General features: G+C 40.8%; 1 protein-coding gene across 1 annotated transcript in view; it reads right to left on the bottom strand.

The window, feature by feature from the left end:
• Positions 1-26,366, bottom strand: part of NPSR1 (neuropeptide S receptor 1) — a 154,403-nt gene that overhangs the window by 103,715 nt on the left and 24,322 nt on the right. The window contains 1 exon segment of the mRNA XM_040259876.1: positions 17,605-17,737. Coding sequence (XP_040115810.1) covers positions 17,605-17,737 — 133 coding nt within the window.

The following is a 26,366-nucleotide window of genomic DNA, read 5'->3' on the forward strand; positions in this document are numbered from 1 at the left end:
CCAGGCTTCCCTCACCATCTCCCAGAGTTTGCCCAAGTTCATGTTCCATTGAATTGGTGATGTCATCCAACCATCTTATTCTCTCTTACTCCCTTCTTCTGCCTTCAATGTAGGGCTGATGGGTTGTATTAATTATAAGCCCACAAGAAACTGGTATTAGAGGAAAGATTTGAAGAACATGAGGGAGTGAGTCATGCAGACATCTGGGGAAAGAGCTCTGTAAGCTGAAGGTATAGCATATGCAAGGGCTCTGAGGTAGGATTGTGTTGGGCATTTTTCAAGAATAACTCTGCTCATTTGTGCTGGAGCAGAGTGAATGAGGGAGATAGCAGTAGAAGAAGCCAGAGAGGTAATGTTACCTTAAAGGCCTTTGTAAAGCATTTTGGATTTTACTGCTGCTGCTAAGTTGCTCGTCATGTCCGACTCTGTGTGACCCCATAGACGGCACCCCAGCAGGCTCCCCCATCCCTGGGATTCTCCAGGCAAGAATACTGGAGTGGGTTGCCATTTCCTCCTCCAATGCATGAAAGTGAAAGGGAAGTCATTCAGTTGTGTCCGACTCGTAGTAACCCCATGGACTGCAGCCCACCAGGCTCTTCCGTCCATGGGATTTTCCAGGCAAGAGTACTGGAGTAGGGTGCCATTGCCTTCTCCTTTTGGATTTTACTCCTGGTAAAAATGGAAATTGTAGGAGGGATGTGAACGAAAGCATTGCCTGATCTGATTTTATTTCAAAAGGACCTTTCAAGATTGCAAAGTCAAGAGTACTCCAGAGACCAGGAAACTTTCTCTTTAAAGGGTCAGATAGTAAATACTTCAGGCTTTGAGGGCCATACAGTCTGTCAAATCTGTTCATTTCTGTACCATTTTAGCACATAAGTAGCCATAGACAATATGTAGACCAATGGACTTGTTGTAATAAAACTTTGTTTACAAAAACAAATGGTTGACAGAGTTTGACTTATGAAGTGTAGTTTGCCACCCTTGGCAAGAACTAAAAGGAGACAGCTATAGAAACAGGAAGACCTATCAGGAGGCTACTGAAGTAACCTCTGCAGGAGATGATGAAAGCTCAGAACAGAGTGGAAGCAATAGAGATGGCAAGAAGTGGTTGAATTATAAGGGTTTCCCAGGTGGCTCAGTGGTAAAGAATATGCCAGTGTAGGAGACAAAGGAGACTGTTTTGATCCCTGGGTTGGGAAGATCCCCTGGAGGAGGAAATGGCACCCCATTCCAATATTCTTGCCTGGAAAATCCCATGGACAGAGGAGCCTGGAGGATTACAGTCCATGTGGTTGCAAAGAGTCAGATACAGCTGAATACACACACACACACACACACACACTCACACACATTTATATATTACAGAAGGTGATTTTCTGATGAATCGGATGTGTGGTATAAGAAAAAGAGAGATGTCTAGGATGACTTCTTATTTGTTCTAAGCGACTGCAAAGATGTGCTGGCATCAACTGAGGTGTGGAAAGCAGTGCCTGTAGAAGAGCATTTTTAGACCTGTCAGCTAAGTGGTTGGCAATACAAGTCAGAGCACTGGGAACTGGATTGGCCCAAAAAGTATGCCACAAAGACTCATTTTAAATCCAAGTAGTGATTGCTTGAATTTTGAGACAATGACCCAATTGTACGTAAAGCTAGGGAATTCGGAAGCATTCAATGACATTATTATGGAGGAAAAAGTTAATCGTAGATCATGTCCAGTCTTTGTGTAACAATGATCACACTGTAACTGCTCAAGAAACAATAAGCCAAAGAAAGTTGAGTTAAAAGTCACTGAAAGTTGTAAAACTTCCATTAATTATTAAAATTAGAGACAGGCAACAATTCTTAATGTTAAAGTCTTTGGCTGAGTTCATGTAGAAAGGAGCCAATAATATCTGAGCCAAAGACAGGGTTGCACAGGGCAGAGTTGCAGTGCCTGTCTGAACACTAGGTCACTCTGCTCTGGGGATCCTCAGTGCATGGCCCCCTTGAACAGATGGTTGGTGACTCTCAAGCTCCTTTAGGAGAAAATGACTACCTGCAACTCCAGGTTCCTGGTTCTTGAGTTCTTACACTGTGGAGTTACTATGGGTGAGGGCATGCAAAGACTTTCCCAGGACACTTACCCTCTCTGAGCCTTGTTAGCCTCATCTGGAAAATGGGAATATTTATCTCACAAGGCTGGGATACGGTTGAAAGAAATATTTTTAGACCTCCTGAAGGTTTATGCTCACACTCACCCTTCTATTTGAATGTCAGGGAAACAAATACAATGGCAGTTCATTTGATCTAAGTACCCCTAAGTTGAATGGAATAGGCTGACTTATGAGTTCATAAATTTTACTTTTGCCAGGCAGTGTTTTAATGTTTTTAATCTTCACAGATATTCAGAAGGCTCCCAACTCTAGGACAGAGATATATTCTGCCTACTGTGATTCCAGGCATTAACCACCCAGCGTCCTAGTCCTGAGAAAAAATCTCCCGCTCCAAATAGAAGTTCCTGAGGATTAGAGACTCTGTCTCCCCCTCCCCACCTCCCTACCATTTGTTGTTAGGTTATCTCTCCAACATCTGCTTCTTTTAGTAAGAACTCAGCTTTTGGTTCCAATATCACATGCTTTGGGGAAAACTGAATCCCTAGGAGTGGGACGTTTGACTTCAGTCTGAGCTCATCAGTAATTGTGTATCTTGTTCATACTGATTAGTTCACGTGTGAGCATATAGATTGTTAGATTGGTGAGGGGCATGTAGGGGTTTCCTAAGCACTCCTACATTTCTTATCTCCTCAACCAGGAATTGAACCCACACTCCCTGCATTGGAAAGCGAAGTGTTAACCACTGGACTTTCAGGGAAGTCCCTCTTTCCCCCTCTTTAAAAGAGTTTTCTTCTCCTTCCTGTGAGAGGACTTGCACATGGCTTGCCATACTTGCATATCTTGAATGGCAGTTCTTTGCTAATTCTGAATAAATCTGTTTTTTTTTCCCCCCTGAAGAAATAACTAGCTGTCTATTTGTTTTAGGTCAACAAAAGACAAAAGAAGAAAATGGCCACCAATTCAAGGAGAGAGGCCTCAGAAGAATCTAAACTTGCCAATATCTTCATCCAGGACCGGTAGCATTCAGAACTGTGAGAAAAAAAATTCTGTTAAGCCACCCAGTCTGTGGTAATTGTTATGGCAGCCCAAGCAAATGAATACAGCATCCTATAACGAAGATGAAGAACAAGGCTGAAGGAAATGACTTCTATAATGTCAGAGACAGCATCCTTAGTGGCATTCTTGAACTGCTAAAGCAAAATCAAACCCAAGGCTTATTCTGCTGCTGAAATTTGCTTGACGAAAGCAAAATTGTCCCCTTTTTTGCTTTATTGTTTCAAATGTAACTTAAACAGTTGAACCAAATACATCACTGTGTCCTTGGTATCTGTAACTAACTGTGATGACATAATTAGTGCTTAATAATATTTGTTGAAAGACTAGAGGAAGGAATGAAAGAATAAGCCACAAACGGAACTGTAGTGTGTTGATCAGGGAAGCCTGGTGAGGCAGCAAGCAACAGAGGAGGGAATCAATCTTAGTATCACTATTATTACTACATTCCATTGGCCATTGTCCTTCCATATGGACGAGGAGCCAGATAGTACCATTAATAAGCAACAGAGCTAATTGAGAAAGGTGACCTGTACTCATTATGACAAAAGTTGCTTAATCAGCAGACATCTGAAGGTGTAAAAAAATCCCCTCAAATTCTACAACTGCAAATTTCTAATTAGAAGCACAAGACTGCTAGAACCAGATCACTTCTGATCTCTTAAGCCTATCCGGATAGCTTCTTCATTTTAGAGTTGAGAAAACAGAAGGCTCAGGGAGGTGAAGTGGCTTTCCCAGTGATGATGCCTGATCAGTAATGATCAAGGAGCAAAGGGAGAGAACAAAAAGAAACCCAATTTCTCTGAAGAAGAAAAAGATTTTCTGGGATAAGTGTTCATTCCTTTTAGTTAGATTATTCCCAGAGTGATAAGGCAGCACCTTCTTTTCCTGCTCAAGAGAAACTGGTTTTCTTTACAAACGTAGACCACCTCTTCTGAGAGTAGGGAACAATGATGGCATTGTGTAGCCACTGTGGGAATAATCTAAATGAAAGACACGCACTTAATCAGATGTTAGCCAGTCAAACAACTTTTAGTGGAATCAATGAGTCGTAAAGTAGTGAAATTTTATAACATTAAGTAGAAAAGAACACACAAATGTCAGAAAAAAATCCTTAAACAAAACCCTTTAGTTCAGGAAACATACTTAAATCTTAGGCAGTGTTTTGTGTTCTTATTACATTTTAGAAAAACTTTGACATTGTGGCAAGATGAAAGATGAGGTAGTAAGACATGCTCTGATGCTCAGTCGAGTCCAACTCTTTCGATCCCATAGACTGTACCCCACCAGGCTCCTCTGTCCGTGGATTTCTCCAGGAAAAAATGCTGGAGTGGGGTGCCATTTCCTCCTCCAGGGGATCTTCCCAACCCAGGGATTGAACCCACATCTTTTATGACCTGTGTCTCTTACATCTCCGGCATTGGCAGGCAGGTTTTTTATCACTAGCGCCACCTAAGAAGACATTGCGAGCCAAGTTGCTGCAGTAGTGTCCAGCTCTTTGCCGTCCCATGGACTGTAGCCTGTCAGGCTCCTCTGTCCACGGGATTCACTAGACAAGAATACTGGAGTGGGGTGCCATGCCCTCCTCCAGGGGATCTTCTCACTCCAGAGATCAAACCCGAGTCTCTCATGTTTTCTGCATCAGGAGGCAGGTTCTTTACCACTAGAACCAGCCACCTGGGAAGTAGGAAGTCATTAAGTAAGTTGTAAAAAGAGAAATCCTGAGAAGTTGACAGCAATAAAACGGCACTAGATAATATAAAGAATGAATGCTTTGAAACTGCTCAAAGGAAAAGCAACTTTTAAGAGACTTTAGAAACATCGAAAAGTAGAGTTTTACACTGCTAATCAAAATCAAATCAATCATTAGAAAAAGCTTTCATAGTTCTTCCAAATACGGAAGAATAGGACCAAGATATATAATTGGTGAGAGAAAAGGACCATAGTTCCTAACATATGGATAGTGTTCCTGAACATAAGATCAGAGCTAATGGAAGGTAATCAGTATTCAGACACAAACAAAATGAACTTAGATATCACTTTAATCTGCAAATCTAAAGAGCTTACTTGGCAAAAAGCAGGACTGATACAACAGATCAATAAATAGATATAACCAGGTAAAAGTATGAATACTCGAAAGAAAAAAAATCTGATAAGCTCTAAGGGAAGAAATTCCAGACTAACTTTATACTTCTCTGTAACATGAAATGCCAGGAGTCAATAGAGCATCTTTAGCGATTTGAGTTGTGAATTCAACATTTCCTCACCTATATTTTTATTTTTGGAAGGCAAGAGAAAGTCTTTTTCACTAATGCAAGGTTCTTGAGAATCCTATCCTGAAGTGGGAAAAAAATAAGCACTCAAATTACTCCAGCTTGGGAGCTCTATCAAAATAAAGGAACCAAGAATGGGGAAGCCAACTATTGATAATCTTTGAAATATTCAAATATAGAAATATTTGTTGATAATTATTGCAAGCATAGTCACAAAGCAGAGGCATTTATGATAAATATATAGTTTTTAAATGAGGTTTTATTAAAATGCTTAGTCCAGTGTGTGAAAAATGAATCCAATAAAAATTAAATAGATGCATTTAATATTAGTATCACATAAATAAAATTTAAGCAAGTTAATAAATGAAAGTAGAAGGATTGTTTGTGCATGTAGTATTAAGCACTCAAACCTGTATTAAAGATATATTAAGAGACTTTAAGAACCAAGTAACAGAATGCTAAAATTTATAAAATAAATAATGATTAAAAGATACTGGGAGAAAATGAGAGAAAGTATGAAAGTTTTTAACAGCGCTTTTAGTTACTCATGACATAGTGAAGTACATATGTGGAAATACAGAAAATTTGAAGATGCTAACCAGAGAAAATTCAGAAAGTTAAGTACAAAGAATATATTGGAAAACTAAATATATATATGGACAATGACCAGACTATATAAAAATGGAACTTTGGCCCTCAACCTGCAGTGATCAACTCAGGAAGCCAACCTACTATCTATAGCAGCCTGTGTGGAAAACCAAACAATAACTGCTATAGTGATCTGCCCCAAACAGCCAGCTTGTGATTAAAAACTGACAGCTTCCCTAATTAATAACCACCTCTGCTTCCAACTTAGAACCAATTGAACAAAGCCAAATATGCAGTGTTAACCAATCACATAGATGCCATGCTTCTAGTTAGCCTGCCTACCACTTCCTGTGCCAACAGCCTCCAATCAAGGCATACCTGAAGTCTTTTTTTTTTTTCATTACAAAGCACTTCCACTCTTTTGCTTATCTTTGAGTGTCTGCCAACACAAATGACAGTGATTGACTCCCTTGCTATTGTAAGCTCTTAATAAACAACCATTGCTTTTTCTCATTTAGGTGATTTTTTAAAAAAAATTTCCATAACTTTAATTATTATTAAATGAAATGAAATGAAAAATTTAAGTCTGAGAAATGAAATATTTCCTGCCATATCAATAAATAATAATAAATAAATAATCAATCATCAGCAATTCCAGCCCTCCAGTGTGAAGTGTTGAGTCCTAAGGGCATTCAGGAAGAAGAATACCTGCTATCTGTGTGCATCTCAGTCATTAAGTCCTGTCCAACTCTTTGTGAACCCATGGACTGTAGCCTGCCAGGCTCCTCTGTCCAAGGGATTTTCCAGGCAAGAATACTGGAATGGGTTGCCATTTCCTTCTCCAACCTGCTTTCTAATAGTAATCAGTTTGCAGCCAGTCCCTATGGTGAGCCCCAAGGGAGCTCAGAATGTGAAACACGCAGGATACTGGCCGCAGGATAACTGAGATGCATATGAAAGGAATGATTTCAGCAAGCTCAGACTCTTGCATCTTCCCCTACAGAGAAAAGTGCTAAATTCCTTAACCTGGGATATCTGATTTTCTTTAATTAACAATAGTCTTTTGATGTTAAGACTACCTGCTCTTTGTTGTAAAACTTTTATATAACCTGACTCTCCCCTTCACCTCCTCAGAGCAGTTCTCTCAGGATTACTTGAGATGCTGTCTCTGTGCTTGAAGTCCTAAAAACTCCCACCAAATCAAACATAACTCTGAACTTAGGTTGTGACTACTCTTTTTAAGTTGACATGTCCTAATTTTTAGTATGTATTAAATATTTTTCAAAAGAGCAGGAATTCTTCTAAAAATATTCTCTGACTGCAAGACAATACAATTAATTGTGAATTACAAAATGTTATAGAAAAATAGTCATCTGAAAATTAAAGACAAAAATAATCAAAACTTATAAAATGGTTATTTCATAGTGAAAGAGGAAATAAAAAAGCACTAAATATTTGGAAAATACAACAGTAAGAATTAATTCATGAAATATATGAATTTAGGGAAAAATTATACATCAGTTCAGTTCAGTCGCTCAGTCGTGTCCGACTCTTTGTGACCCCATGAATCGAAGCCCACCAGGCCTCCCTGTCCATCACCAACTCCTGGAGTTCACTCAGACTCACATCCATCGAATCAGTGATGCCATCCAGCCATCTTATCCTCTGTCGTCCCCTTCTCCTCCTGCCCCCAATCCCTCCCAGCATCAGAGTCTTTTCCAGTGAGTCAACTCTTCACATGAGGTGGCCAAAGTATTGGAGTTTCAGCCTTAACATCATTCCTTCCAAAGAAATCCCAGGGTTGATCTCCTTCTGAATGGACTGGTTGGATCTCCTTGCAGTCCAGGGGACTCTCAAGAATCTTCTCCAACACCACAGTTCAAAAGCATCAATTCTTCGGCGCTCAGCTTTCTTCACAGTCCAACTCTCACATCCATACATGACCACTGGAAAAACCATAGCCTTGAGTAGAGGGACCTTTGTTGGCAAAGTTATGTCTCTGGCTTTTCAATATGCTATCTAGGTTGGTCATAACTTTTCTTCCAAGGAGTAAGCATCTTTTAATTTCATGGCTGCAATCACCATCTGCAGTGATTTTGGAGCCCCCAAAAATAAATCTGACACTGTTTCCACTATTTCCCCATCTACTTGCCATGAAGTGATGGGACCAGATGCCATGATCTTCGTTTTCTGAATGTTGAGCTTTAAGCCAACTTTTTCACTCTCCTCTTTCACTTTCGTCAAGAGGCATTTTAGTTCCTCTTCACTTTCTGCCATAAGGATGGTGTCATCTGCACATCTGAGGTTATTGATATTTTTCCCGGCAATCTTGATTCCAGCTTGTGCTTCTCCCAGCCCAGTGTTTCTCATGATATACTTTGCATATAAGTTAAATAAGCAGAGTGACAATATACAGCCTTGATGTACTCCTTTTCCTATTTGGAACCAGTCTGTTGTTCCACGTCCAGTTCTAACTGTTGCTTCCTGACGTGCATATAGGTTTCTCAAGAGGCAGGTCAGGTGGTCTGGTATGCCCATCTCTTTCAGAATTTTCCAGTTTATTGTAATCCACACAGTCAAAGGCTTTGGCATAGTCAATAAAGCAGAAATAGATGTTTTTCTGAAACTCTTGCTTTTTCCATGATCCAGCGGATGTTGGCAAGAATGGGTGAATTTAAGTCAGATGACCATTATATCTACTACTGCGGACAGGAATCCCTTAGAAGAAAATTATCCATAGTCTTAAGCATTTGCATTACAGAAGGGAAGGATTACAAATAATGTCATCAAGATGGCAACACAGATCATTCCTAACTATAGTCCCCCTCACAAGAAGACCGACTAGCCACTGTCCATAGACAGGACATGATTATGAAAATGCCTGAACAAAGAGGTGAGGTAAAATAGACCATTGAACCACAGAGATCAAGAAGGACTCTAATATAAGGGTAATGGGAAGAACTACACTCTGACTGCATAGCCCCTCCCCCAGGCAAGCACAAGGCCACACCTGAGAGGGCCCTACTTGGCCTACAGTTTCTCCAGTGGGGAAGAAATATACCAAAGTGAGCATCCACTTCCCCCAATGTTGCAGGATGCTTCCCAGGATGCCCACTATGATCTCACTCCTCAAGGATCACTGGGAAACTCTGTGGGTTTGACTCCTATGGATCAGAAACAGAGAAGGAGGGTGGAGCCAGAGCAACCAGTGCTCAGGTCTTGGCAGACCACATTTCTCTTCACACATGCATGAGAGCAAAGATCACAGATGGTGACCCCATTTGGCTAGGGAGCTTAGTCATTATTTTTGCCTGATTTGGGTTGCAGGATATAAAAGCAACATACAGAAGCCAATTCCTTTTCTATGCACTAACAATTATCTGAAAAAGATATAAGGAGATAACCCTATTTCAATAGCATTCAAGACAACGAAATGCTTATGAGTAAATTTAATGAAGGAGGTGAAAGATCTGCACACAGAAAGCTGTAAGATATTGATTAAAGAAGCTCAATAAGACAAATGAATGGCAAGATAACCTCTTTCATGGACTGGAAGATTTAATATTATTAAAGTGTCCATACTACCCCAAACAATCAGTAGGTTTAATGCAATCTGTATCAATATTTCAAGGATATTTTTTCACAGAAATAGAAAAAAATTCCTAAAATTCACATCAAACCACAAAAGACCTCAGCCAAAAATAAATAAATATTATAAAGAAGAATACATGGTTTATATGCACAATGGAATAGTATTCAACCATAAAGAGGAGATCCTCCCATTTATGACAATGCATAGATGAATCTTGAAGGCAATATGCTAAGTGAAAGAGCAGAGAAAGACAAATGCTGTATGTGGAAACTAAGAGAAAAAAACATGAACTCACAGAAACACAGGACAGATAGGTGGTTGTCAGAGGTGAGGATGGGGGAAATGGGTGAAGATGGTCAAACGGAACCAACTTCTACTTAGGAGAAGAAGTCGTTCTGGGGATGTAATGTACAACATGGTGACTGTCGTTAACAATACTGTATTGTATATTTGAAAGTTGCTTAGAGAGTAGATTTTAAAATTTCTTGACATTCTTCCCCCCAAATTGTAACTATGTGAGGTGACGGTTGTTAACTGAACTTATTGTTATATATATGTATCCCATATCATTACTTTGAATGTGTTAAGCTTTTTGAAAACAATGTAAAAAAGTAAATGAATGAGCAGAATTCAAATAATGAACTGAGTATGAATGAAGTGAACTGAGTATGCAACTCAGTGAGTGAAATCAGCTTTGTAAGTGGTAGTGAACTCTATGTATGACCTTGAACACCTCACTCTTCCTGGTATCACCTCCCTTGCTAAAGCTCTCAGTTTTCTCTGCTGTCAGATAATTAACAGGGAGCTTTGAGGGTGGTACATTCCTTAGTTTATTAGTAAGTTGCTCTCCAGAAAGTGCTTTGAGGCAAAGCTAATTTCCACCAATGTGAGAAGACTTGGTCTTATCAGAAGAAAGTTATTTGAATATATGCCAAAAAATGTGTTTTCTATCTTTCCTTGGTTGAACACTCAGTGGGAGTTACTCTCATTAGCTCCTGTTCTTTATGGCATTTGAATAAAACAGACATCAGTCCTAAAGATGATAAATGAATAATAAATTTTAATTGGCACTTTAGCTCATAAAATATAAACAGTCATTAAATTCATCCAGAAAATTGTTAAAATGGATGTGCTAAAAATTGCAGAATATGCCAAAATAGCAGCTTTAAGATCTTCTGGTTTTCTTATATTCTCAAGGCTAAATCCTACAATCAAAATTTCTAATGGAAGATATAGAAAATTAAGTGTTTTTTGAAGGGATCAGAAATGTGGAGAAGGAAGTGAATTGAAGTATATGCGTGTAAAACTAAAACAATTCTTCCATTCAAATGTAAATGATGTGTTGTTTTCACAAATATGTGAGTGCTGCTATAGGGACTGTGGGGGAAAGAAGGGCAAGTAGATGTGGCTTCTTCTCTGATACACTAGCTAGGAGGGGAGAAAATGTTCCTTTTTATTTTTGAAATGATTTTTTAACATTTATTTATTTTTGGCTGTGCTGGGTCTTCACTGCCACTTGGGCTTCTCTTTGCTGTGGAGAGTTGGGGCTACTTCTCTAGTTGCGGTGGGCTTGTCATTGCTGTGGCTTCCCTTGCTTCAGGGCACGGGATCTCTCTAGGTCGTGTGGACTTCAGTAGTAGTGGAGGCACATGGGCTCAGGAGTTGTGGCTCCTGGCCTCAGAGCACAGGCTCAACAGCTGTGAACTTAGTTGCTCCACAGTATGTGGGATCTTCCTGGACCAGGGACCAAACCTGTGTCTTCTGCACTGGCAGGCAGATTCTTTACTACTGAGCCACCAGGGAAGCCCTGCTCCTTTTTACAATAAGCAAATTAGATTTGAGTAGGTGTGGACTGAATGTTAACAGATGAACAGAGAGAATCCATGCCTTCAAGAAACTAATCATCCCCTAATGTTATTGCAAATAAATAAGGCTTCCGTTGGCAGGATCTTTGAAAAATATGACTCAGTGTGGATCTGTGCTGGTGGTTTCTAAAAGCTTTGTCGCATGACATTTTTCATCATCTTTTAGCCTGGGTGACCTAAAAATTGCCAGAGATCAAATTGCCAATAGCAGTTGGATCATAGAAAAAGCAAGAGAGTTCCAGAAAAACATCTACTTCTGCTTTATTGACTATGCCAAAGCCTTTGACTGTGTGCACCACAACAAACTATGGAAAATTCTTAAAGATGTGGGAATATCAGACCACCTGACCTGCCTCCTGAGAAATCTGTATGCAAGTCAAGAAGCAACAGTTAGAACAGGACATGGAACAATGGATTGGTTCCAAATTGGGAAAGGAGTATGTCAAGGCTGTATACTGTCATCCTGCTTATTTAGCTTATACGCAGAGTACATCATGGGAAATGCTGGGCTGGATGAAGCACAAGCTAGAATCAAGATTGCCAGGAGAAATATCAATAACCTCAGATATGCAGATGACACCACCCTTATGGCAGAAAAAGAAGAACTAAAGAGCCTCTCGATGAAAGTGAAAGAGGAGAGTGAAAAAGTTCACTTAAAACTCAACATTCAGAAAATGAAGATCATGGCATCCAATCCCATCATTTCAAGGCAAATAGATGGGGAAACAATGGAAACAGTGACAGATTTTATTTTGGGGGTCTCCAAAATCACTGCAGATGATGACTGCAGCCATGAAATTAAAAGACACTTGCTCCTTGGAAGAAAATCTATGACCAACCTAGACAGTATATTATAAAGCAGAGACATTACTTTGCCAACAAAGGTCTGTCTAGTCAAAGCTATGGTTCTTCCTGTAGTCATGTACGAGTCATGTAGAGTTGGACTATAAAGCAAGCTGAGCACCGAAGAATTGATGCTTTTGAACTGTGGTGTTGGAGAAGATTCTTGAGAGTCCCTTGGACTGCAAGGAGATCCAACCAGTCCATCCTAAAGGAAATCAGTCCTGAATATTCATTGGAAGGACTGATGTTGAAGCTGAAACCCCAATACTTTGACCACCTGATGTGAAGAACTGACTTATTAGAAAAGGCCCTGATGCTGGGAGAGATTGTAAGCAGAGAAGGGGACAACAGAGGATGAGATGGTTGCATGGCATCACTGACGCAATGTACATGAGTTTGAGCAAGTTCTAGGAATTGGTGGTGGACAGGGAAGCTTGGCATGCTGCAGTCCACAGGGTCACAAAGAGTCAGACATGACTGAGTGACTGAATTGAACTGAACTGAAGGCTTCTATTTTTAGGATCTTTTAAAAATAAGACTCAGTGTGGATCTGTGTTGGTGGCTTCTGGAAGGTTTGTTGCATGCCATTTTTCATCATCATTTAGCCTGGGTGACCTAAAAGGACATTGGCCAATTTGAAAGTCATGAAAGTGCCTTCCTTTGATGCACTAAGTTCATGTCTATAAATTTTCTTAAGTGAATAATAAAGGATGCTTGTCAGATTTAATTGTGAGAATATTCATTGCAGAATTGATGATAGTAGCCAAAAATTGATGACAGGCTTCCTCTTATAACTTCACTGGTAAAGAATCTGCCTACAAGATTCTTTACAGAGACCCGGGTTCGATCCCTGGATCAGGAAGATCCCCTGGAGAAAGAAATGGCAACCCACTCCAGTATTCTTCCCTGGAGAATTTCATGGACAGAGGAGCCTGGTGGGTTATACAGTCCATGGTTCGCAAAGTGTCAGACATGACTGACTAACACTTTCACTTCTTTCATGTAAATAGTCAGCAATAGGAATTTATCTACTTAATGTACAGTCATTCAATGGATCACTGCAGTGTTTGGACAATATGAAAAGTGCTACCTGCCAAGATGTGAGGTCTGAAGAAGAAAGCACAGCATCTGGTAGAAGTATCTTCAAAGCAGGGAAATGGGTGGTCAAATAGAGATTCACTGTCTAAACTTCTCTTTCTTGAAGGAAACTAAAGTACAGAAGACAAGCTATGCCTGAGACTGCTAATTACTTCTGTTCTCTCTTAGGAAGAGAAACGATTTTTTTCTGGCCAGTGGGTTACAAATGAACAAAAAAAAAAACAAAAACATTTACTTCTTTATATTTTAGCTTCTCTTTAGTTAGAGATGACAAATAAAATGCAAGCAAAAATTAATGGGTGGGAATCCTAGGAATGCCAGCTAAGAGGACAGGTGGTGGGGCATGAGCCCCTTTTGTCCTTTCCCCTCTCTGCCTTTTTGTTGACTGGAATCTGGGAATGATGGCAGGAGTTCTAGCAGCCATCTTGAACCAACAACTGACCATGAGCCATATACCATGAGCTGACCTTGAGGTTGAACATTCTTTAATAGAGTAGAAATATGAGAAGCCTGAGTTGCCAGTGATGAGGAAATACAATATGAGCCCTGGACTGCCTACCTCCATAATTCTTTACATAAGATGAAAAAAAAATCCTTGTAGACTTAAGCCACTTTTATCTGGATTTTATATTCAGCTGAATCTAATTCCAACTGATTCACCAACTAAGTATATCAGAGACCAAGTGGAAATCAAAAGGTCCCTCAAGGAATCACTGTAAGTAGGAGGCTTTTGTAAGGAGAGTCATGATGGACAATATTATTTAATGAAGAATATTAATATTGCTTTCAGTTCAGCCGCTCAGTCATGTCCGATTCTTTGTCTCCCAGAGCCTACTCAAACTCACGTCCATTGAGTTGGTGATGCCATCCAACCTTCTCATCCTCTGTCATCCCCTTCTCCTCCTGCCTTCAATCTTTCCCAAAATCAGTGTCTTTTCTAATGAGTCAGTTCTTTGCATCAGGTGACCAAAGTATCGGAGCTTCAGCTTCAGCATCAGTCCCCTCAGTGAATATTCAGGATTGATTTCCTTTAGGAGGGACTGGTTGGATCTCCTTGCTTCCAAGGGACCTTCTTCTTCTCTAACACCACAGTTCAAAAGCATCAATTCTTCGGTGCTCAGCTTGCTTTAAAATCCAACTCTCACATCCATACATGACTACGGGAAAAACCATAGCTTTGACTAGACAGACCTTTGTTGGCAAAGTAATGTCTCTGCTTTTCAATATGCTGTCTAGGTTGGTCATAGCTTTTCTTCCAAGGAGTAAGTGTCTTTTAATTTCATGGCTGCAGTCACCATCTGCAGTGATTTTGGAGCCCCACAAAATAAAGTCTGACACTGTTTCCATTGTTTCCCCATTTATTTGCCATGAAGTGATGGGACCAGATGCCATGATCTTAGTTTTCTGAATGTTGAGTTTTAAGCTGACTTTTCTACTCTCCTCTTTCACTTTCATCAAGAGGTTCTTTAGTTCTTCACTTTCTGCCATAAGGGTGGTGTCATCTGCATATCTGAGGTTATTGATATTTCTCCTGGCAATCTTGATTCTAGCTTGTGCTTCATCCAGCCCAGCATTTCCCATGATGTACTCTGCATTTAAGTTAAAAAAGCAAGGTGACAAAATACAGCCTTGACGTACTCCTTTCCTGATTTGCAACCAGTCTGTTGTTCCATGTCCAGTTCTAACTATTAATTCTTGACCTGCATACAGATTTCTCAGGAGGCAGGTCAGGTGGTCTGGTATTCCCATCTCTTTAAGAATTTTGAATATTTAAGAATATTGCCTTACCCAATAACAATTGTTAGCATTTACTTTTCTCTATTAGAAGAGCCAGGTATAAAAATGTCTCTGAATTTTGTTTTCCAAATATGTCCATCACTGATGATGTCAGTTAATCTGATGATTTAAGAATATGTTTATGTGAAAAAATTTGGTCATCCTATGAACAACATTGGAGAGTCAAAGACCTGGTGGTAGCTGAAAGTTTTAAAAATATATTCAACTTTAATATATTTGCTTTGTTATAATGCAGTCTCTCTCTGTTGCCAGAAACATTTGGCAAAGTCTTTTAAACATAGAAAGTTATGTTTCTGTGGATAATTTTTAAAGAAAATAAAAGAAAAGAGAGCTGAGTGCCTTGTTAGGGTCAGTCTGGCTTTAAAAAAGAAAGACTAATGAGGGAAGGTGAGATGCTTATAAAAGAGAGCAAGAGTTCAGCAGAGATAGCAAGTGAGAACCAGAAGTGACAAGTAAAAATATAAAGTGCAGGAAATTTGAAGAAATCTTGGGGAGGCCATTAACATAGGATAGGAGACTCAAATCAAATTTATATAAATCTCAAAGTGTAAGATCCTTCAGCTGATACTGGAGCAATATTTTCATATGTGCTACTGAAGACTCCAATTTGTATTCTCAAATCCCTTACTACAGGATCTGAGATTATGGTGAAAATGTGAGTGAAGAAAATTTTAACATCTTACATAAGAAGTTAGCCCATTCTCAGACCCTAGGCAAAGTTGCTCTCTCCAAGAATTCTTCACGTGAAATCCTCCTGATCTGACTCCTTGAGTTTTTCCATAGGGACTTAACAAATAAAAACCAGACTATCTAGAACACTCATGGGAAATTAAGCCCAGGTTAATGCAGCAGACTATGGATTTCAGTAGAACACACAACTCTTCTTTTTGAAAATAGATGGTGAGATTTTAGCTGTTCATTTATTATTATTTTTGACAAAGCTTAAATTCTAAGCTGATATCCTTAACACCTCTTAAATTCTTACACTCTTAAAGAATATATGGTTTCATAGAATGTTGGTTACAGCATTGTAACTGAAAAAATATGGTGAAAGTAAGTTATTATAACCTCATCTAAGAATTTTACATTTACTATCAACAGATGATTCTAATTACCCTTTACTCCTACCCTTTGCATGCATGCTATGTCACTCCAGTCATGTCTGACTTTTTGCAACCCTGTGGACTATAGCCTGCCCAGCTCCTCTGTCCTTGGGATTCTCCAGGCAAGAATACTGGAATGGGTTGCCATGCCCTTCTCCAGAGGATCTTCCTGACCCAGGGGTTGAAACTGCATCTCTTATGTCTCCTGGCAGGCAGTTTCTTTACCACTAGTGCTAACTGGGAAGCCACCTCCTACACTCTACTCCTAGTGAAAAATGGGGCTTCTCTTTATAGGAAAGATTGAAGGAGTTTCTTTCATCACAAGTCCCGCTTTTGTTACTCGGGGGGCTCCTCTTCCATCTTTATATTTTTCAGTAGCACCCTTGTTTTTCACCCTGGTCACTGTAACCCGACCTAAGCAGATGGGCCTCCTACACTTTGTTAAAGAGGAAGAGGGGAATTTCAGGATATCAACAAGGTATGGCTAAGGTTTTCTTATAAGTTACTATGTCATATGTTTCATAATTGGAGTTTAAGACCAAATTCCCAGGAACTCTCACAGCCTGTATTGCAACTGAGAGCACAGAACAGGTTGAAATATACCTAGCAGCCCTTCCTAACAGTCATCTACCATTGCTTCTTGTTAGCACTTAACACTTATAAAACATTTTTTTTTTTTTTGCATTTACCCTCAGTAAGATTCAAATTAAAAGCATATGACAGCTATCTGGCTCCCATAGCTCAGGACTCCACAGCCTTTCAACAGTACTACCCAGTTCCTAAATCTAACCTTAAGCATCTAAATCTAAGATATGATCCTTGTACTATGCCCAGTAGTGGTGTTACATGTCACTTACATTTCAAAAGCAATGCCCACAGATTTAAATCTGCAAAGCCCTTGAGACTTAACATTTATTACTGAGTGAAAATAATTCTGGCCCATTTTATGGGGCATATTCTTTAAGCTCATCATATGGCATGATATGATATTACCTTAGTGAACCACAGGGGCTGTGTGTACAGGGAAAGTAGAACCCTTTGGTAGCACTGACAATGGCATGCTCAGCTTTGTTGTTTAGAGAGTTATTTTTATAATGGAATCTTATAAATATTTAAATATGGTAAATTTGTTGGAAGAAAAATTCAAATTTGAGTTTTATATCCCTACAGAAATTATTCCCAAATCTGCAGCTGCATTTTGGACTGGTAATACACCAGTTCTGCTGGTAAAATACTTGACAGTGAGGAGCCATTGGAATTCTCTACTCAGCTCGTTCCTCTCCTGCAGTTGCTTACCTGTGATGGCCAGCTGAGTCACAAAAAAGGTCATTCTCGACTTCCTCTTCCTCCTCCATGTAGAGAACAGCACAATGGCATTTCCAACAATGGTGAAAACAAAGAGGACCCACAGAGTTATCAACTGCTCAGTCTGTGAAAAGCAAAGCAACACAAAACCAGAGTAAGTGAGAACCCTAGTACTTTCCAGAAAGCAAGGCTCAGGCTGTGTTGTTGAAATGTCTTCCTCCTGGTCTCCTGTCCCCCACCTGTCAAAGCTCTGCTCTCAAGAGAACAAAAACGCAATGGTCCTTATTTCCACTGGCAGCAGTGTAAATTGACACAACCATTAAAAAGATCTATTTGGAAATATCTGTCAGCAGAGAAAAACATAGGCACAATATTCTTTGGCTAAGCAATTTTAAGCCCATGTGAAAGAATTCTAGGTGTTAAAAAGAGCACTACAATCACAAAGATGTATCTCTTTATTGTAAGAAGAAATTTGAAATTGTTTAAAGATAACAGTATAGTTAAGTAAATAAAGCACTTCAATTCAGTGAACTATTATGTAGCTATTAACAATGACAGACCTGAAGATTATGTGGCAACATTAAAAATGCTTATAATATAATGGTAAGTGGAAAACATAATAAAATTATATATTGGGTATGATTACAACTCTGCAAAATTATACATGTAAGAAAAGAACTGAAGTGTACTAAAATGTTAAGAGTGGTTATTTTAGGGTAGTATGATTATGGGTTTTCTTACTCTTTTTCCTTTGACCGAATTGTATAATATAGGAATATTAAAATTCCACTGAGAAAATGTATAATTAGTAAAAGTGAAAAAAAAGGTAGGAATGCTACTCATTCAAAATGTCAAGTTCTTTATAAAAAGCTTTCCATTCTCCCTTTAATGGAACTTTCCGGCTATCTTAAGTCCAAAGCCCAGAAAAACAGAGGCAACAGGATGGGCTGGACACAGGGCCTGGGGAGGGCTGGGCTGTGGGTGAGGACAGGGAGCCAAGGGGACCCAGAGGCAAGTCAGAGGTCAGAAGCCGAGAGACTTCAGCGCAGAACGTCTGGGTGGAATCCTGATAAGAATGTGCACGTCTAAGACCAAGATGCAAAGTGTTCCTCCTGTTTGGAGAAGACAGTAAGAAGAGCCTGAAGAAGGGACTTCCCTGGCAGTAGAGTTGTTGAGACTTTGCCTTCCTGTGTGTGGGGTGCAGGTTTGATCCCTGGTTAGTGGGGCTAAGATCCTCTATGCCCTGGGGCCAAAAACCAAAACATGAAACAGAAGTGTTATTGTAATAAATTCCATAAAAAATTTTTAAAATGATCTACATTAAAAAAACCTTATAAAAAAAGAAGACCCTGAAGAAATCCCTTATAATGATAAAATTGTATGTGATAAAATTGTATCCTGGGCAGGCGATAGGACCCAGCTATTTGGTCAAACTTTAGTGTAAGGTGGTTGTTGTGAAGGTCTACAATCTCTTGACTTTAAATAAAGCAGATTACCCTACCTAATATGGGTGGATGTGGACTTCATCCAAAAAGTTGAAAGCTCTAAGAGAAAAAACAGGTTTCCCAGAGAAGAAGGAAGATTCCCTGAATTCCTTGTAGAACATAAATATCAACCCTGAGTTTCCAGCCTGTTACCTCCTTTAAGAATTTCAGACTTGGAGTCCCTACAATCGTGTGAGCAAATTTCTTAAAGTAAGTCTCCTCCTTTCTCTCTTTCTCTCAATATAATATATTAAATATTTATCTGGGCTTTCCTGGTGGTTCAGCGGCAAAGAATCCGCCTGCCAGTGCAGGAGATGTTAGTGTGTTCCCTGAGTCAGGAAGATCCCCTGGAGGAGGAAATGGCAACCCACTCCAGTATTCTTGCCTGGGAAATCCCATGGACAGAGGAGCCTGGCATGCTACTGTCCATGGGATCGCAAAAAAATTGGACACGACTTAGTGACTAAACAACATATCTCTCTCTCTATCTTCTGTTTAATCTATCTATCTTTCTATTGGTTCTATTTTCTGTGGAGAACTCTGACTGAAACACTCCCTGAAAATCTAAGGCATCACAGAAGCACTTTCTCTTATACTATATGAATTTTAAATTACACGATAACAGACAAATCAATTATTTAAAAACTATAATGAACCAGATAAAGCTCAGATCCCATTTGTCCACCACTTTCAATCATGATCAAGTCCCCTCTCTCAGAAGGTAAATATCCTTTCAATTACACTGTACATTCTTCTTATCCTTTGAAAAATACATCATAAGCACACACACACACACACACGTACACCCATGATAATTAAATATCAAACTGATATTAAAGTTCTCCATCTCGCATGTACAGATGAGTTCTGGTGGAGGTCTGGGCCACAGAATGGTGGAAGTTAGGGAATGTTGCTCGTGGTGGTGCTGGGGGAAGGGTGGATGCACAAGTGCAGTGAGAGGACCAGAGGGTGGACAATCTCTGCTGCTCTGACAATGCCTCACCTCCAACATGCTTACATCATCTCTCATTTGGAAGACAGTGTCTTTGCTCAGCACCAGGCTTCCTGATTTTTCTCTGGTCCTTTTCTGACCAGAAGGGATACCTTTTTCTGGATGACTCATTTCTCTACCAGCCTAAAAATAGGTGGCACTGAGAAAGCATTAGGAATGGAAACTAATTGTTATGAAAAGGGTTATTTCTGAGTCTTTGTAAGAGAATTCTCTCCTTTGAGATCCATGGACAACTGTGCTGTCAGGAACAGATACAGCAGGGGAAGCCTTAATGGGCCAGGCTGACCTTCCCCATTCAGCAGTTCATGTGTAGGTAGTGAACATAAATAAGTGGTTTGAACTTGGGAGACCTGCTTTTTAAAACTGTAGAGCAACCTGGGGACCAATGCAAGAAAAGAGGTGGCTTGGAAGTCTGAGCAGATCTTGTGGACACTATGATGTTGGCAGATGACACAGGAGATGCATCAGGCATCTATGTCCCCAATATGGTCCTAATGTCATTTGCTCTCTGGGAAGATGATGGCATCCTGGTAATGTACATGGTTCAGGAAAGATCAAGGAGCCTTTAGAGCAGGTGGTGCGGCAGGCGGGGCCTGCAAAGTCCTTTCCAGTCCCGCTGAGAACACAAATGAGAGCTTTTCAAAGAATTTCTCCTATTTCTCTTAGGAGATCTTTTTCACCTGGAGAAATGTTTCAATGCCTTAAAAAGTTCCTTGCTTTGAATTATAAAACACTGTACTATATCCAGAAAATTTTCTCCATTTAGGTGGAGGTGGAGGGTAGTTTATTTCTATACTTGTCCAGTACTAAGTCAATCTCTGTTGAACTCTTTCAGCCTCAGATGAAGAAGAAAAGGAATGTTAGAATGCTTGTGATTCTTTTTCATCAGATCAGAAATCCAGCTCTCCACAGTGAATGGGGAGAGAGTACATCTGGAAGCAGACAAAGAAGGAGGCCTGGCACTCTATAGAGGACAACAGAGTGTCAGGAAGGCAGTGAATACAGGCTGTTTTCCTCACCAAGTCCCTGTCTTCACCAGTACCACTCCTGGCCCTGCCCAGCTCCAGCCTCCCTTTAGCTAGGAGAAGGCAGCTGGCCATCATTCTCCTCCCTGGAGTCTGAGGCAGTCAGTGAACTCCCCACAGAAATCCACCCTAGCCTCGGCCTCTGGACTGAGCCTTCCTGGGTGGGAGTCCCTGGGGGGCTGGCCTCCCTCCCTGATTCAACAGGATGGCCCTTCACAGGAGAGAGAGTGAACGAGCCTGCGGCCCTGTGCTCCGCATCTTCACGCCTCCACACCTTACAGAGACAACCTCCAACTTTCCAGCAAGTAGGCATCAACCTTCCCCATTTTCTACTTCTGACACCGAATTTTTTCCAATTAAAATTACACTCTGAAGGACTTTTGGATGAGAATTAGAAAGAGGAGAATTAAGTGAACCCAGGGTAATTTTGAACTAGAAGCCAAGGTTTTTCCCAGAATCTGCCTCTCCTCACACTCCCTTTTCCAGACATAACTAAGTGCCTATGGGAAGTACAGTTAGGCCACATCTCCAGAAAGGTAACACTGAAGTGGGCAAATGATTTGCTTGTCACCAAGCACGCTGGGGATTATGCTGCTGACGCCAAGATTCAGATTTCCAGAAATCACTTTTCTCTAGTAGAGTAGCCACCGGACTCCCAGAGGAGATGGGAGGGCTGCTTTTTTCATCTTTGTACTTCAGGATCCTGCCCCAGGCAACCAATCTTTTCAAAGCAGGCTTGGGGCTCAGAACTGCCCTGCTGGGAGCAGAGAGTGACAAATACTGCAAATCGAATTATCCCATTTTGACGTATCAGTGAATTGGAGGTCAGGTCTCAGGAGGGCTTGGAGCAGTGAGTGCTGGCTCTGCAGCTGAGCCTCTTGTGAAGAACCTGCAGTAACCATGGTTTGGGCTGGCTGGCCCAGGGTGCTCTGTGAACAGGCCTGGGTCTATAGTACTCTCCTTGGGATTAGATGACATCTGTGGCGGGGGGGCATTGAGCAAATTCTGTGAAATCAAGTCTACTCCTTCTGCTTTGCAGTTTTCTATTGAAAGACAGTCTCACCTTAATTCATTGGCTTCAGGAAATTTCTAGATGGAAGAAGCTCCCTACTGTAATTTTCTAAGAGCCATGTGTATTTATTTATTAATTCATCCAATATCGATGAATTGTGTATAGTACAAAGTGTTGACACTACAAAGCAGACTAAAGCACGTAGACTGTATAAGTTATTACTGTTAAAATTAGATCCCGTGTGTGTCATCAATTGTCCAAAGGTCATTAAGTATAGAAACAGTTACATGGCTGTAGGATCCTTTTATTCATAGCATTCTTAGCCTATGCATGCACATACACCAAAACACACACACACGCTCCAGGGTAATATGAAGATTTGGAAAACTACGACGATGGGAATCGGGGAAACAAGTTTAGAGGCATTTGAGCATCACAGTCCCGTGAGCTGTTTAGTAGAAAAGTGAGTAGCTTTTCAAACCTGCCTGATCTGGGATCAGATTCTTTACTGATTGCTGGATGCGTGACACATCAGTAAGTGATAACCTCTTGGAGCCTGTTTTCTCACTTACAAAAGGATGACAGAAATGAAATCTGTCTCAGGTACTTGTGATGGATAGAGATGATGATGAAAATGAATATTTCTAGCTCAGGGTCTGATGCATAGTACACACAACATAAAAATTGGTTTATCTCCTTTTTAGGTTCATGGACTATATTTAGGTTTGGGCAGTGATTTATAAATAATTGACTACTTTTTAAGAATGATGCTTGAATTTACCCTCTTTATCCCACTTTCGTGCCAGTCTGTTGAAATTCCCCCCTGAACCTAATCTGCACTCCTTCCTGCAAACGTCGAGTTTGTGAGCTATTTCAGAATATAGTTGGGGATTAAATGCCCCCTAGTGGTCATGTGAGGCAAAAATTCAAGCCAGAGGCTTAATACAGAACAGAGGTAGTAAGTGAATTTGGAATTTTTCAATGACTATAGACTCTTGAGAGTCCCTTGGACTGCAAGGAGATCCAACCAGTCAATTCTAAAGATCAGCCCCGGGTGTTCTTTGGAAAGAATGATGCTAAAGCTGAAACTCCAGTACTTTGGCCACCTCATGTGAAGAGTTGACTCATTGGAAAAGACTCTGATGCTGGGAGGGATTGGGGGCAGGAGGAGAAGGGGACGACCCAGGATGAGATGGCTGGATGGCATCACGGACTCAATGGACGTGAGTTTGAGTGAACTCCAGGAGATGGTGATGAACAGGGAGGCCTGGCGTGCTGCGATTCATGGGGTCGCAAAGAGTCAGACACGACTGAGCGACTGAACTGAACTGAGTGTGTTTTCAACTCAGTTACATAGTTGTGTGCTTATGACTAATTAATTTGCTTTTAGCCTAAAGTTAATGACACCATGAAATGATGCCAGCTCCCAGCAGATCAGAAAATTACGACGTTGGTTTAAGAGGGGTGAATTGCAGCATTCTCTTGATGATGCTGGTGCTGGCACAGGGCTGATGCTTGGAATTTGACGCCATGGGATATGCTTCCATAGTCAAAAGGATTTCCATGAGATCAGGCATTAAGTCTGGGTCACCATTCCAGACTGGCATTTTATCTTCCCTATGCTGTGCTGCTGCTAAGTCGCTTCAGTCGTGTCCGACTCTGTGCGACCCCATAGACGGCAGCCCATCAGGCTCCCCCGTCCCTGGGATTCTCCAGGAAAGAACACTGGAGTGGGTTGCCATTTCCTTCTCCAATGCATGAAAGTGAAAAGTGAAAGTGAAGTCACTCAGTCGTGTCCAACTCTTCCCGACTCCATGGACTGCAGCCTACTTGGCTCCTCCATCCATGGGATTTTCCAGGCAAGAGTACTGGAGTGGGGTGCCATCGCCTTCTCCGATCTTCCCTATAGAAAGAACTTAATAATATGGTTGATGACAAGGCCAAAGGTACTTATAAACATCACAAGAATGAACATCATCCCAGGAAATACAGGACATTTAGCTAAATGACTCTAGTTGAAACTAGATATGTCAGATTTGTCTGAAGAGGAAGACATGATTTATCCAAACCCAACGAATGATAATCTTCTTTTCCAGTGAAGTCCTGGAAACTGAAAGCAAACAAAACATCCCTAAGGTATCTTTAACAATTACGGGGTGAGTGGGAACTAACATTATTTGAGTGAATCCCATTATTAACCTAGCACCTGACTGACTTGTTTGTAACGTATGATAGGTACTCAGCAAATCCTTGTTGGTGATGGTCATGTGCAATTGTCACAGCCTGACTGATGAGATGACTCTGTCCTCAATCTCACAGGTAAGGAAGGAAGAAGAAGTTGCTACCTAGAGTGCCTGGCTCCTAAGCAATGCAGCCGGAACTTGGAACATGGCTTTGCTTGACGGAAAAGTCCATACCATGTTTACTGGTAGTGATTTTCTGCTTGAATTTTGGGCCAGAGATGGTAAAGTTGCCTCCTTTATTTTCAATTTTCAGGTGGGAAGCAGATCTTCATTTTCCTGCTGACCCAAACTTGTCTGAAGCTGGGTTTCTGAAGCTGAATCAGCTTCACAACTGCCTCCCTGAGGACTGAGAGTAAGGTCAGCGCTCAATATGTGTCTGTATGGATGAACCCTGGACTGACATGTGGCTTCCATGCAACGGAAGCTGTAAATATCACACAAGCTGCAGCTGCATCGTCTGCCCCAGGGAGTACAGGGCTTTCTGTACCCTTTACATTTTCACGGTTCATTTTATAGTTCTTGTTATTTCTATGATGTTGAGGATGAATATCTCAAACACAGGAAGTAGCAAATACATCATACTTCCCAAGAGAGGAAATGAAGTCTCAGAAAGGTTATGATTCAGACTCAGTTCTCAATCAGCAAACCAATAAGCTCTACAGTCCTGTCACTGAGACCCGTGTGCCCCCTGTCATTCATAGCACACAGGTTCTGAATCCTACTCCAAGCCTCAGAAATTTTGCTTAGGTGGGTTGGAAATACCAAAAGCAGAGCTCTGAAAACATCCTGTTCCATTGAGGCTGAGTCACTATGTAACACAGGCAGCACACAGTTTAAAGTGAGACAGGCAGGACCCGACTACAAAGCTTTGGATTCCCAAAGCTGCTTCATTAGACTTGGGGAATGAGATGCATCAAGAGGATCTGTAGATCCTTGGGTAATGACCATTTCTGAACAGTTGGAAACCTGTCACTCAGTAGCTTGTTCCAATTTTTCCCCAAGCCTCACCCCACCTGCTGCTAAGGAAGCACGGCCAAGTGATCAGCAACCAGTAAGGCAGTCAACCAGGAGGCACAGGGTAGGACTCAGCTTGCTCACAAGTGCTCACCTTGGCTTCTTCCCCACAACCACTTCCTGCTGATGCCTCTTTTGAAAATCTGCATTTTCACCATCCTGCCAGTAACCCAGCATGGAGACACCCTCTGTGGAATTGTTGTCATCACAACCACTTATCTACACTCACCTTTTCTAGCTGTTTTACCTAGACCACTGGGGATTTTGTCTTGGATAACTTCCAGGATAACTTTCATTGGTAATACTCAATTATGAAAAAAAATAGCTATAAGAGTTTTTAATTAGTTGCTCTTACAAAAAGCTACATGTACATGTAGATGTTAATTTCAGCTATTTGTTTTTATAAGCCTTTTCATATCATTTTAACAGGGGTCTAGAACAGAAATGTACATTGCATCCTCTTACTAATGCCTGGTGGGACCTGCTGGCAGGGGGCCTCCTGCATGAAGAATAGAGAATGTGAATGGGTTAGGAGGTATTGTCACAGCCCAAGTCTGTTGAGGTTGACAGTAGGGCTGTCAGCCAAAATGGTCCCAAATAGTTGGGCGCTAAGAATCGTCCTGTGATCTCTCATGTGGTATATAAAGGGGCAAGGCATTTAGCCTGAGAGGAAAGCCTTGATATACCTTGATAGATTGGGGTACCAATGATACTCAGGCCAGAACTGGGAAACTGTCCTTGAAATCATGTTGTGATGGTTATATTGGTTCTCATTCTGTATAATCAAGCTCAACAAACATTTATTGAGAATCTAGCAGCAAAGTTCAGCATAATTTTGGATCTTTACCACAGGTCCACAGAAGTTCCATAGTACCATAGAGAGAAGGTTAGGACAAGGAACTCCTATGGTAGAGGCATATATGTAAACCAAAATGTCCAATGTGAGCTACTGTGATGGAGGTG

Source organism: Oryx dammah, unplaced genomic scaffold (assembly GCF_014754425.2).
Source record: "Oryx dammah isolate SB20612 unplaced genomic scaffold, SCBI_Odam_1.1 HiC_scaffold_18, whole genome shotgun sequence".
NCBI classification, from domain to species: Eukaryota; Metazoa; Chordata; class Mammalia; order Artiodactyla; family Bovidae; genus Oryx; species Oryx dammah.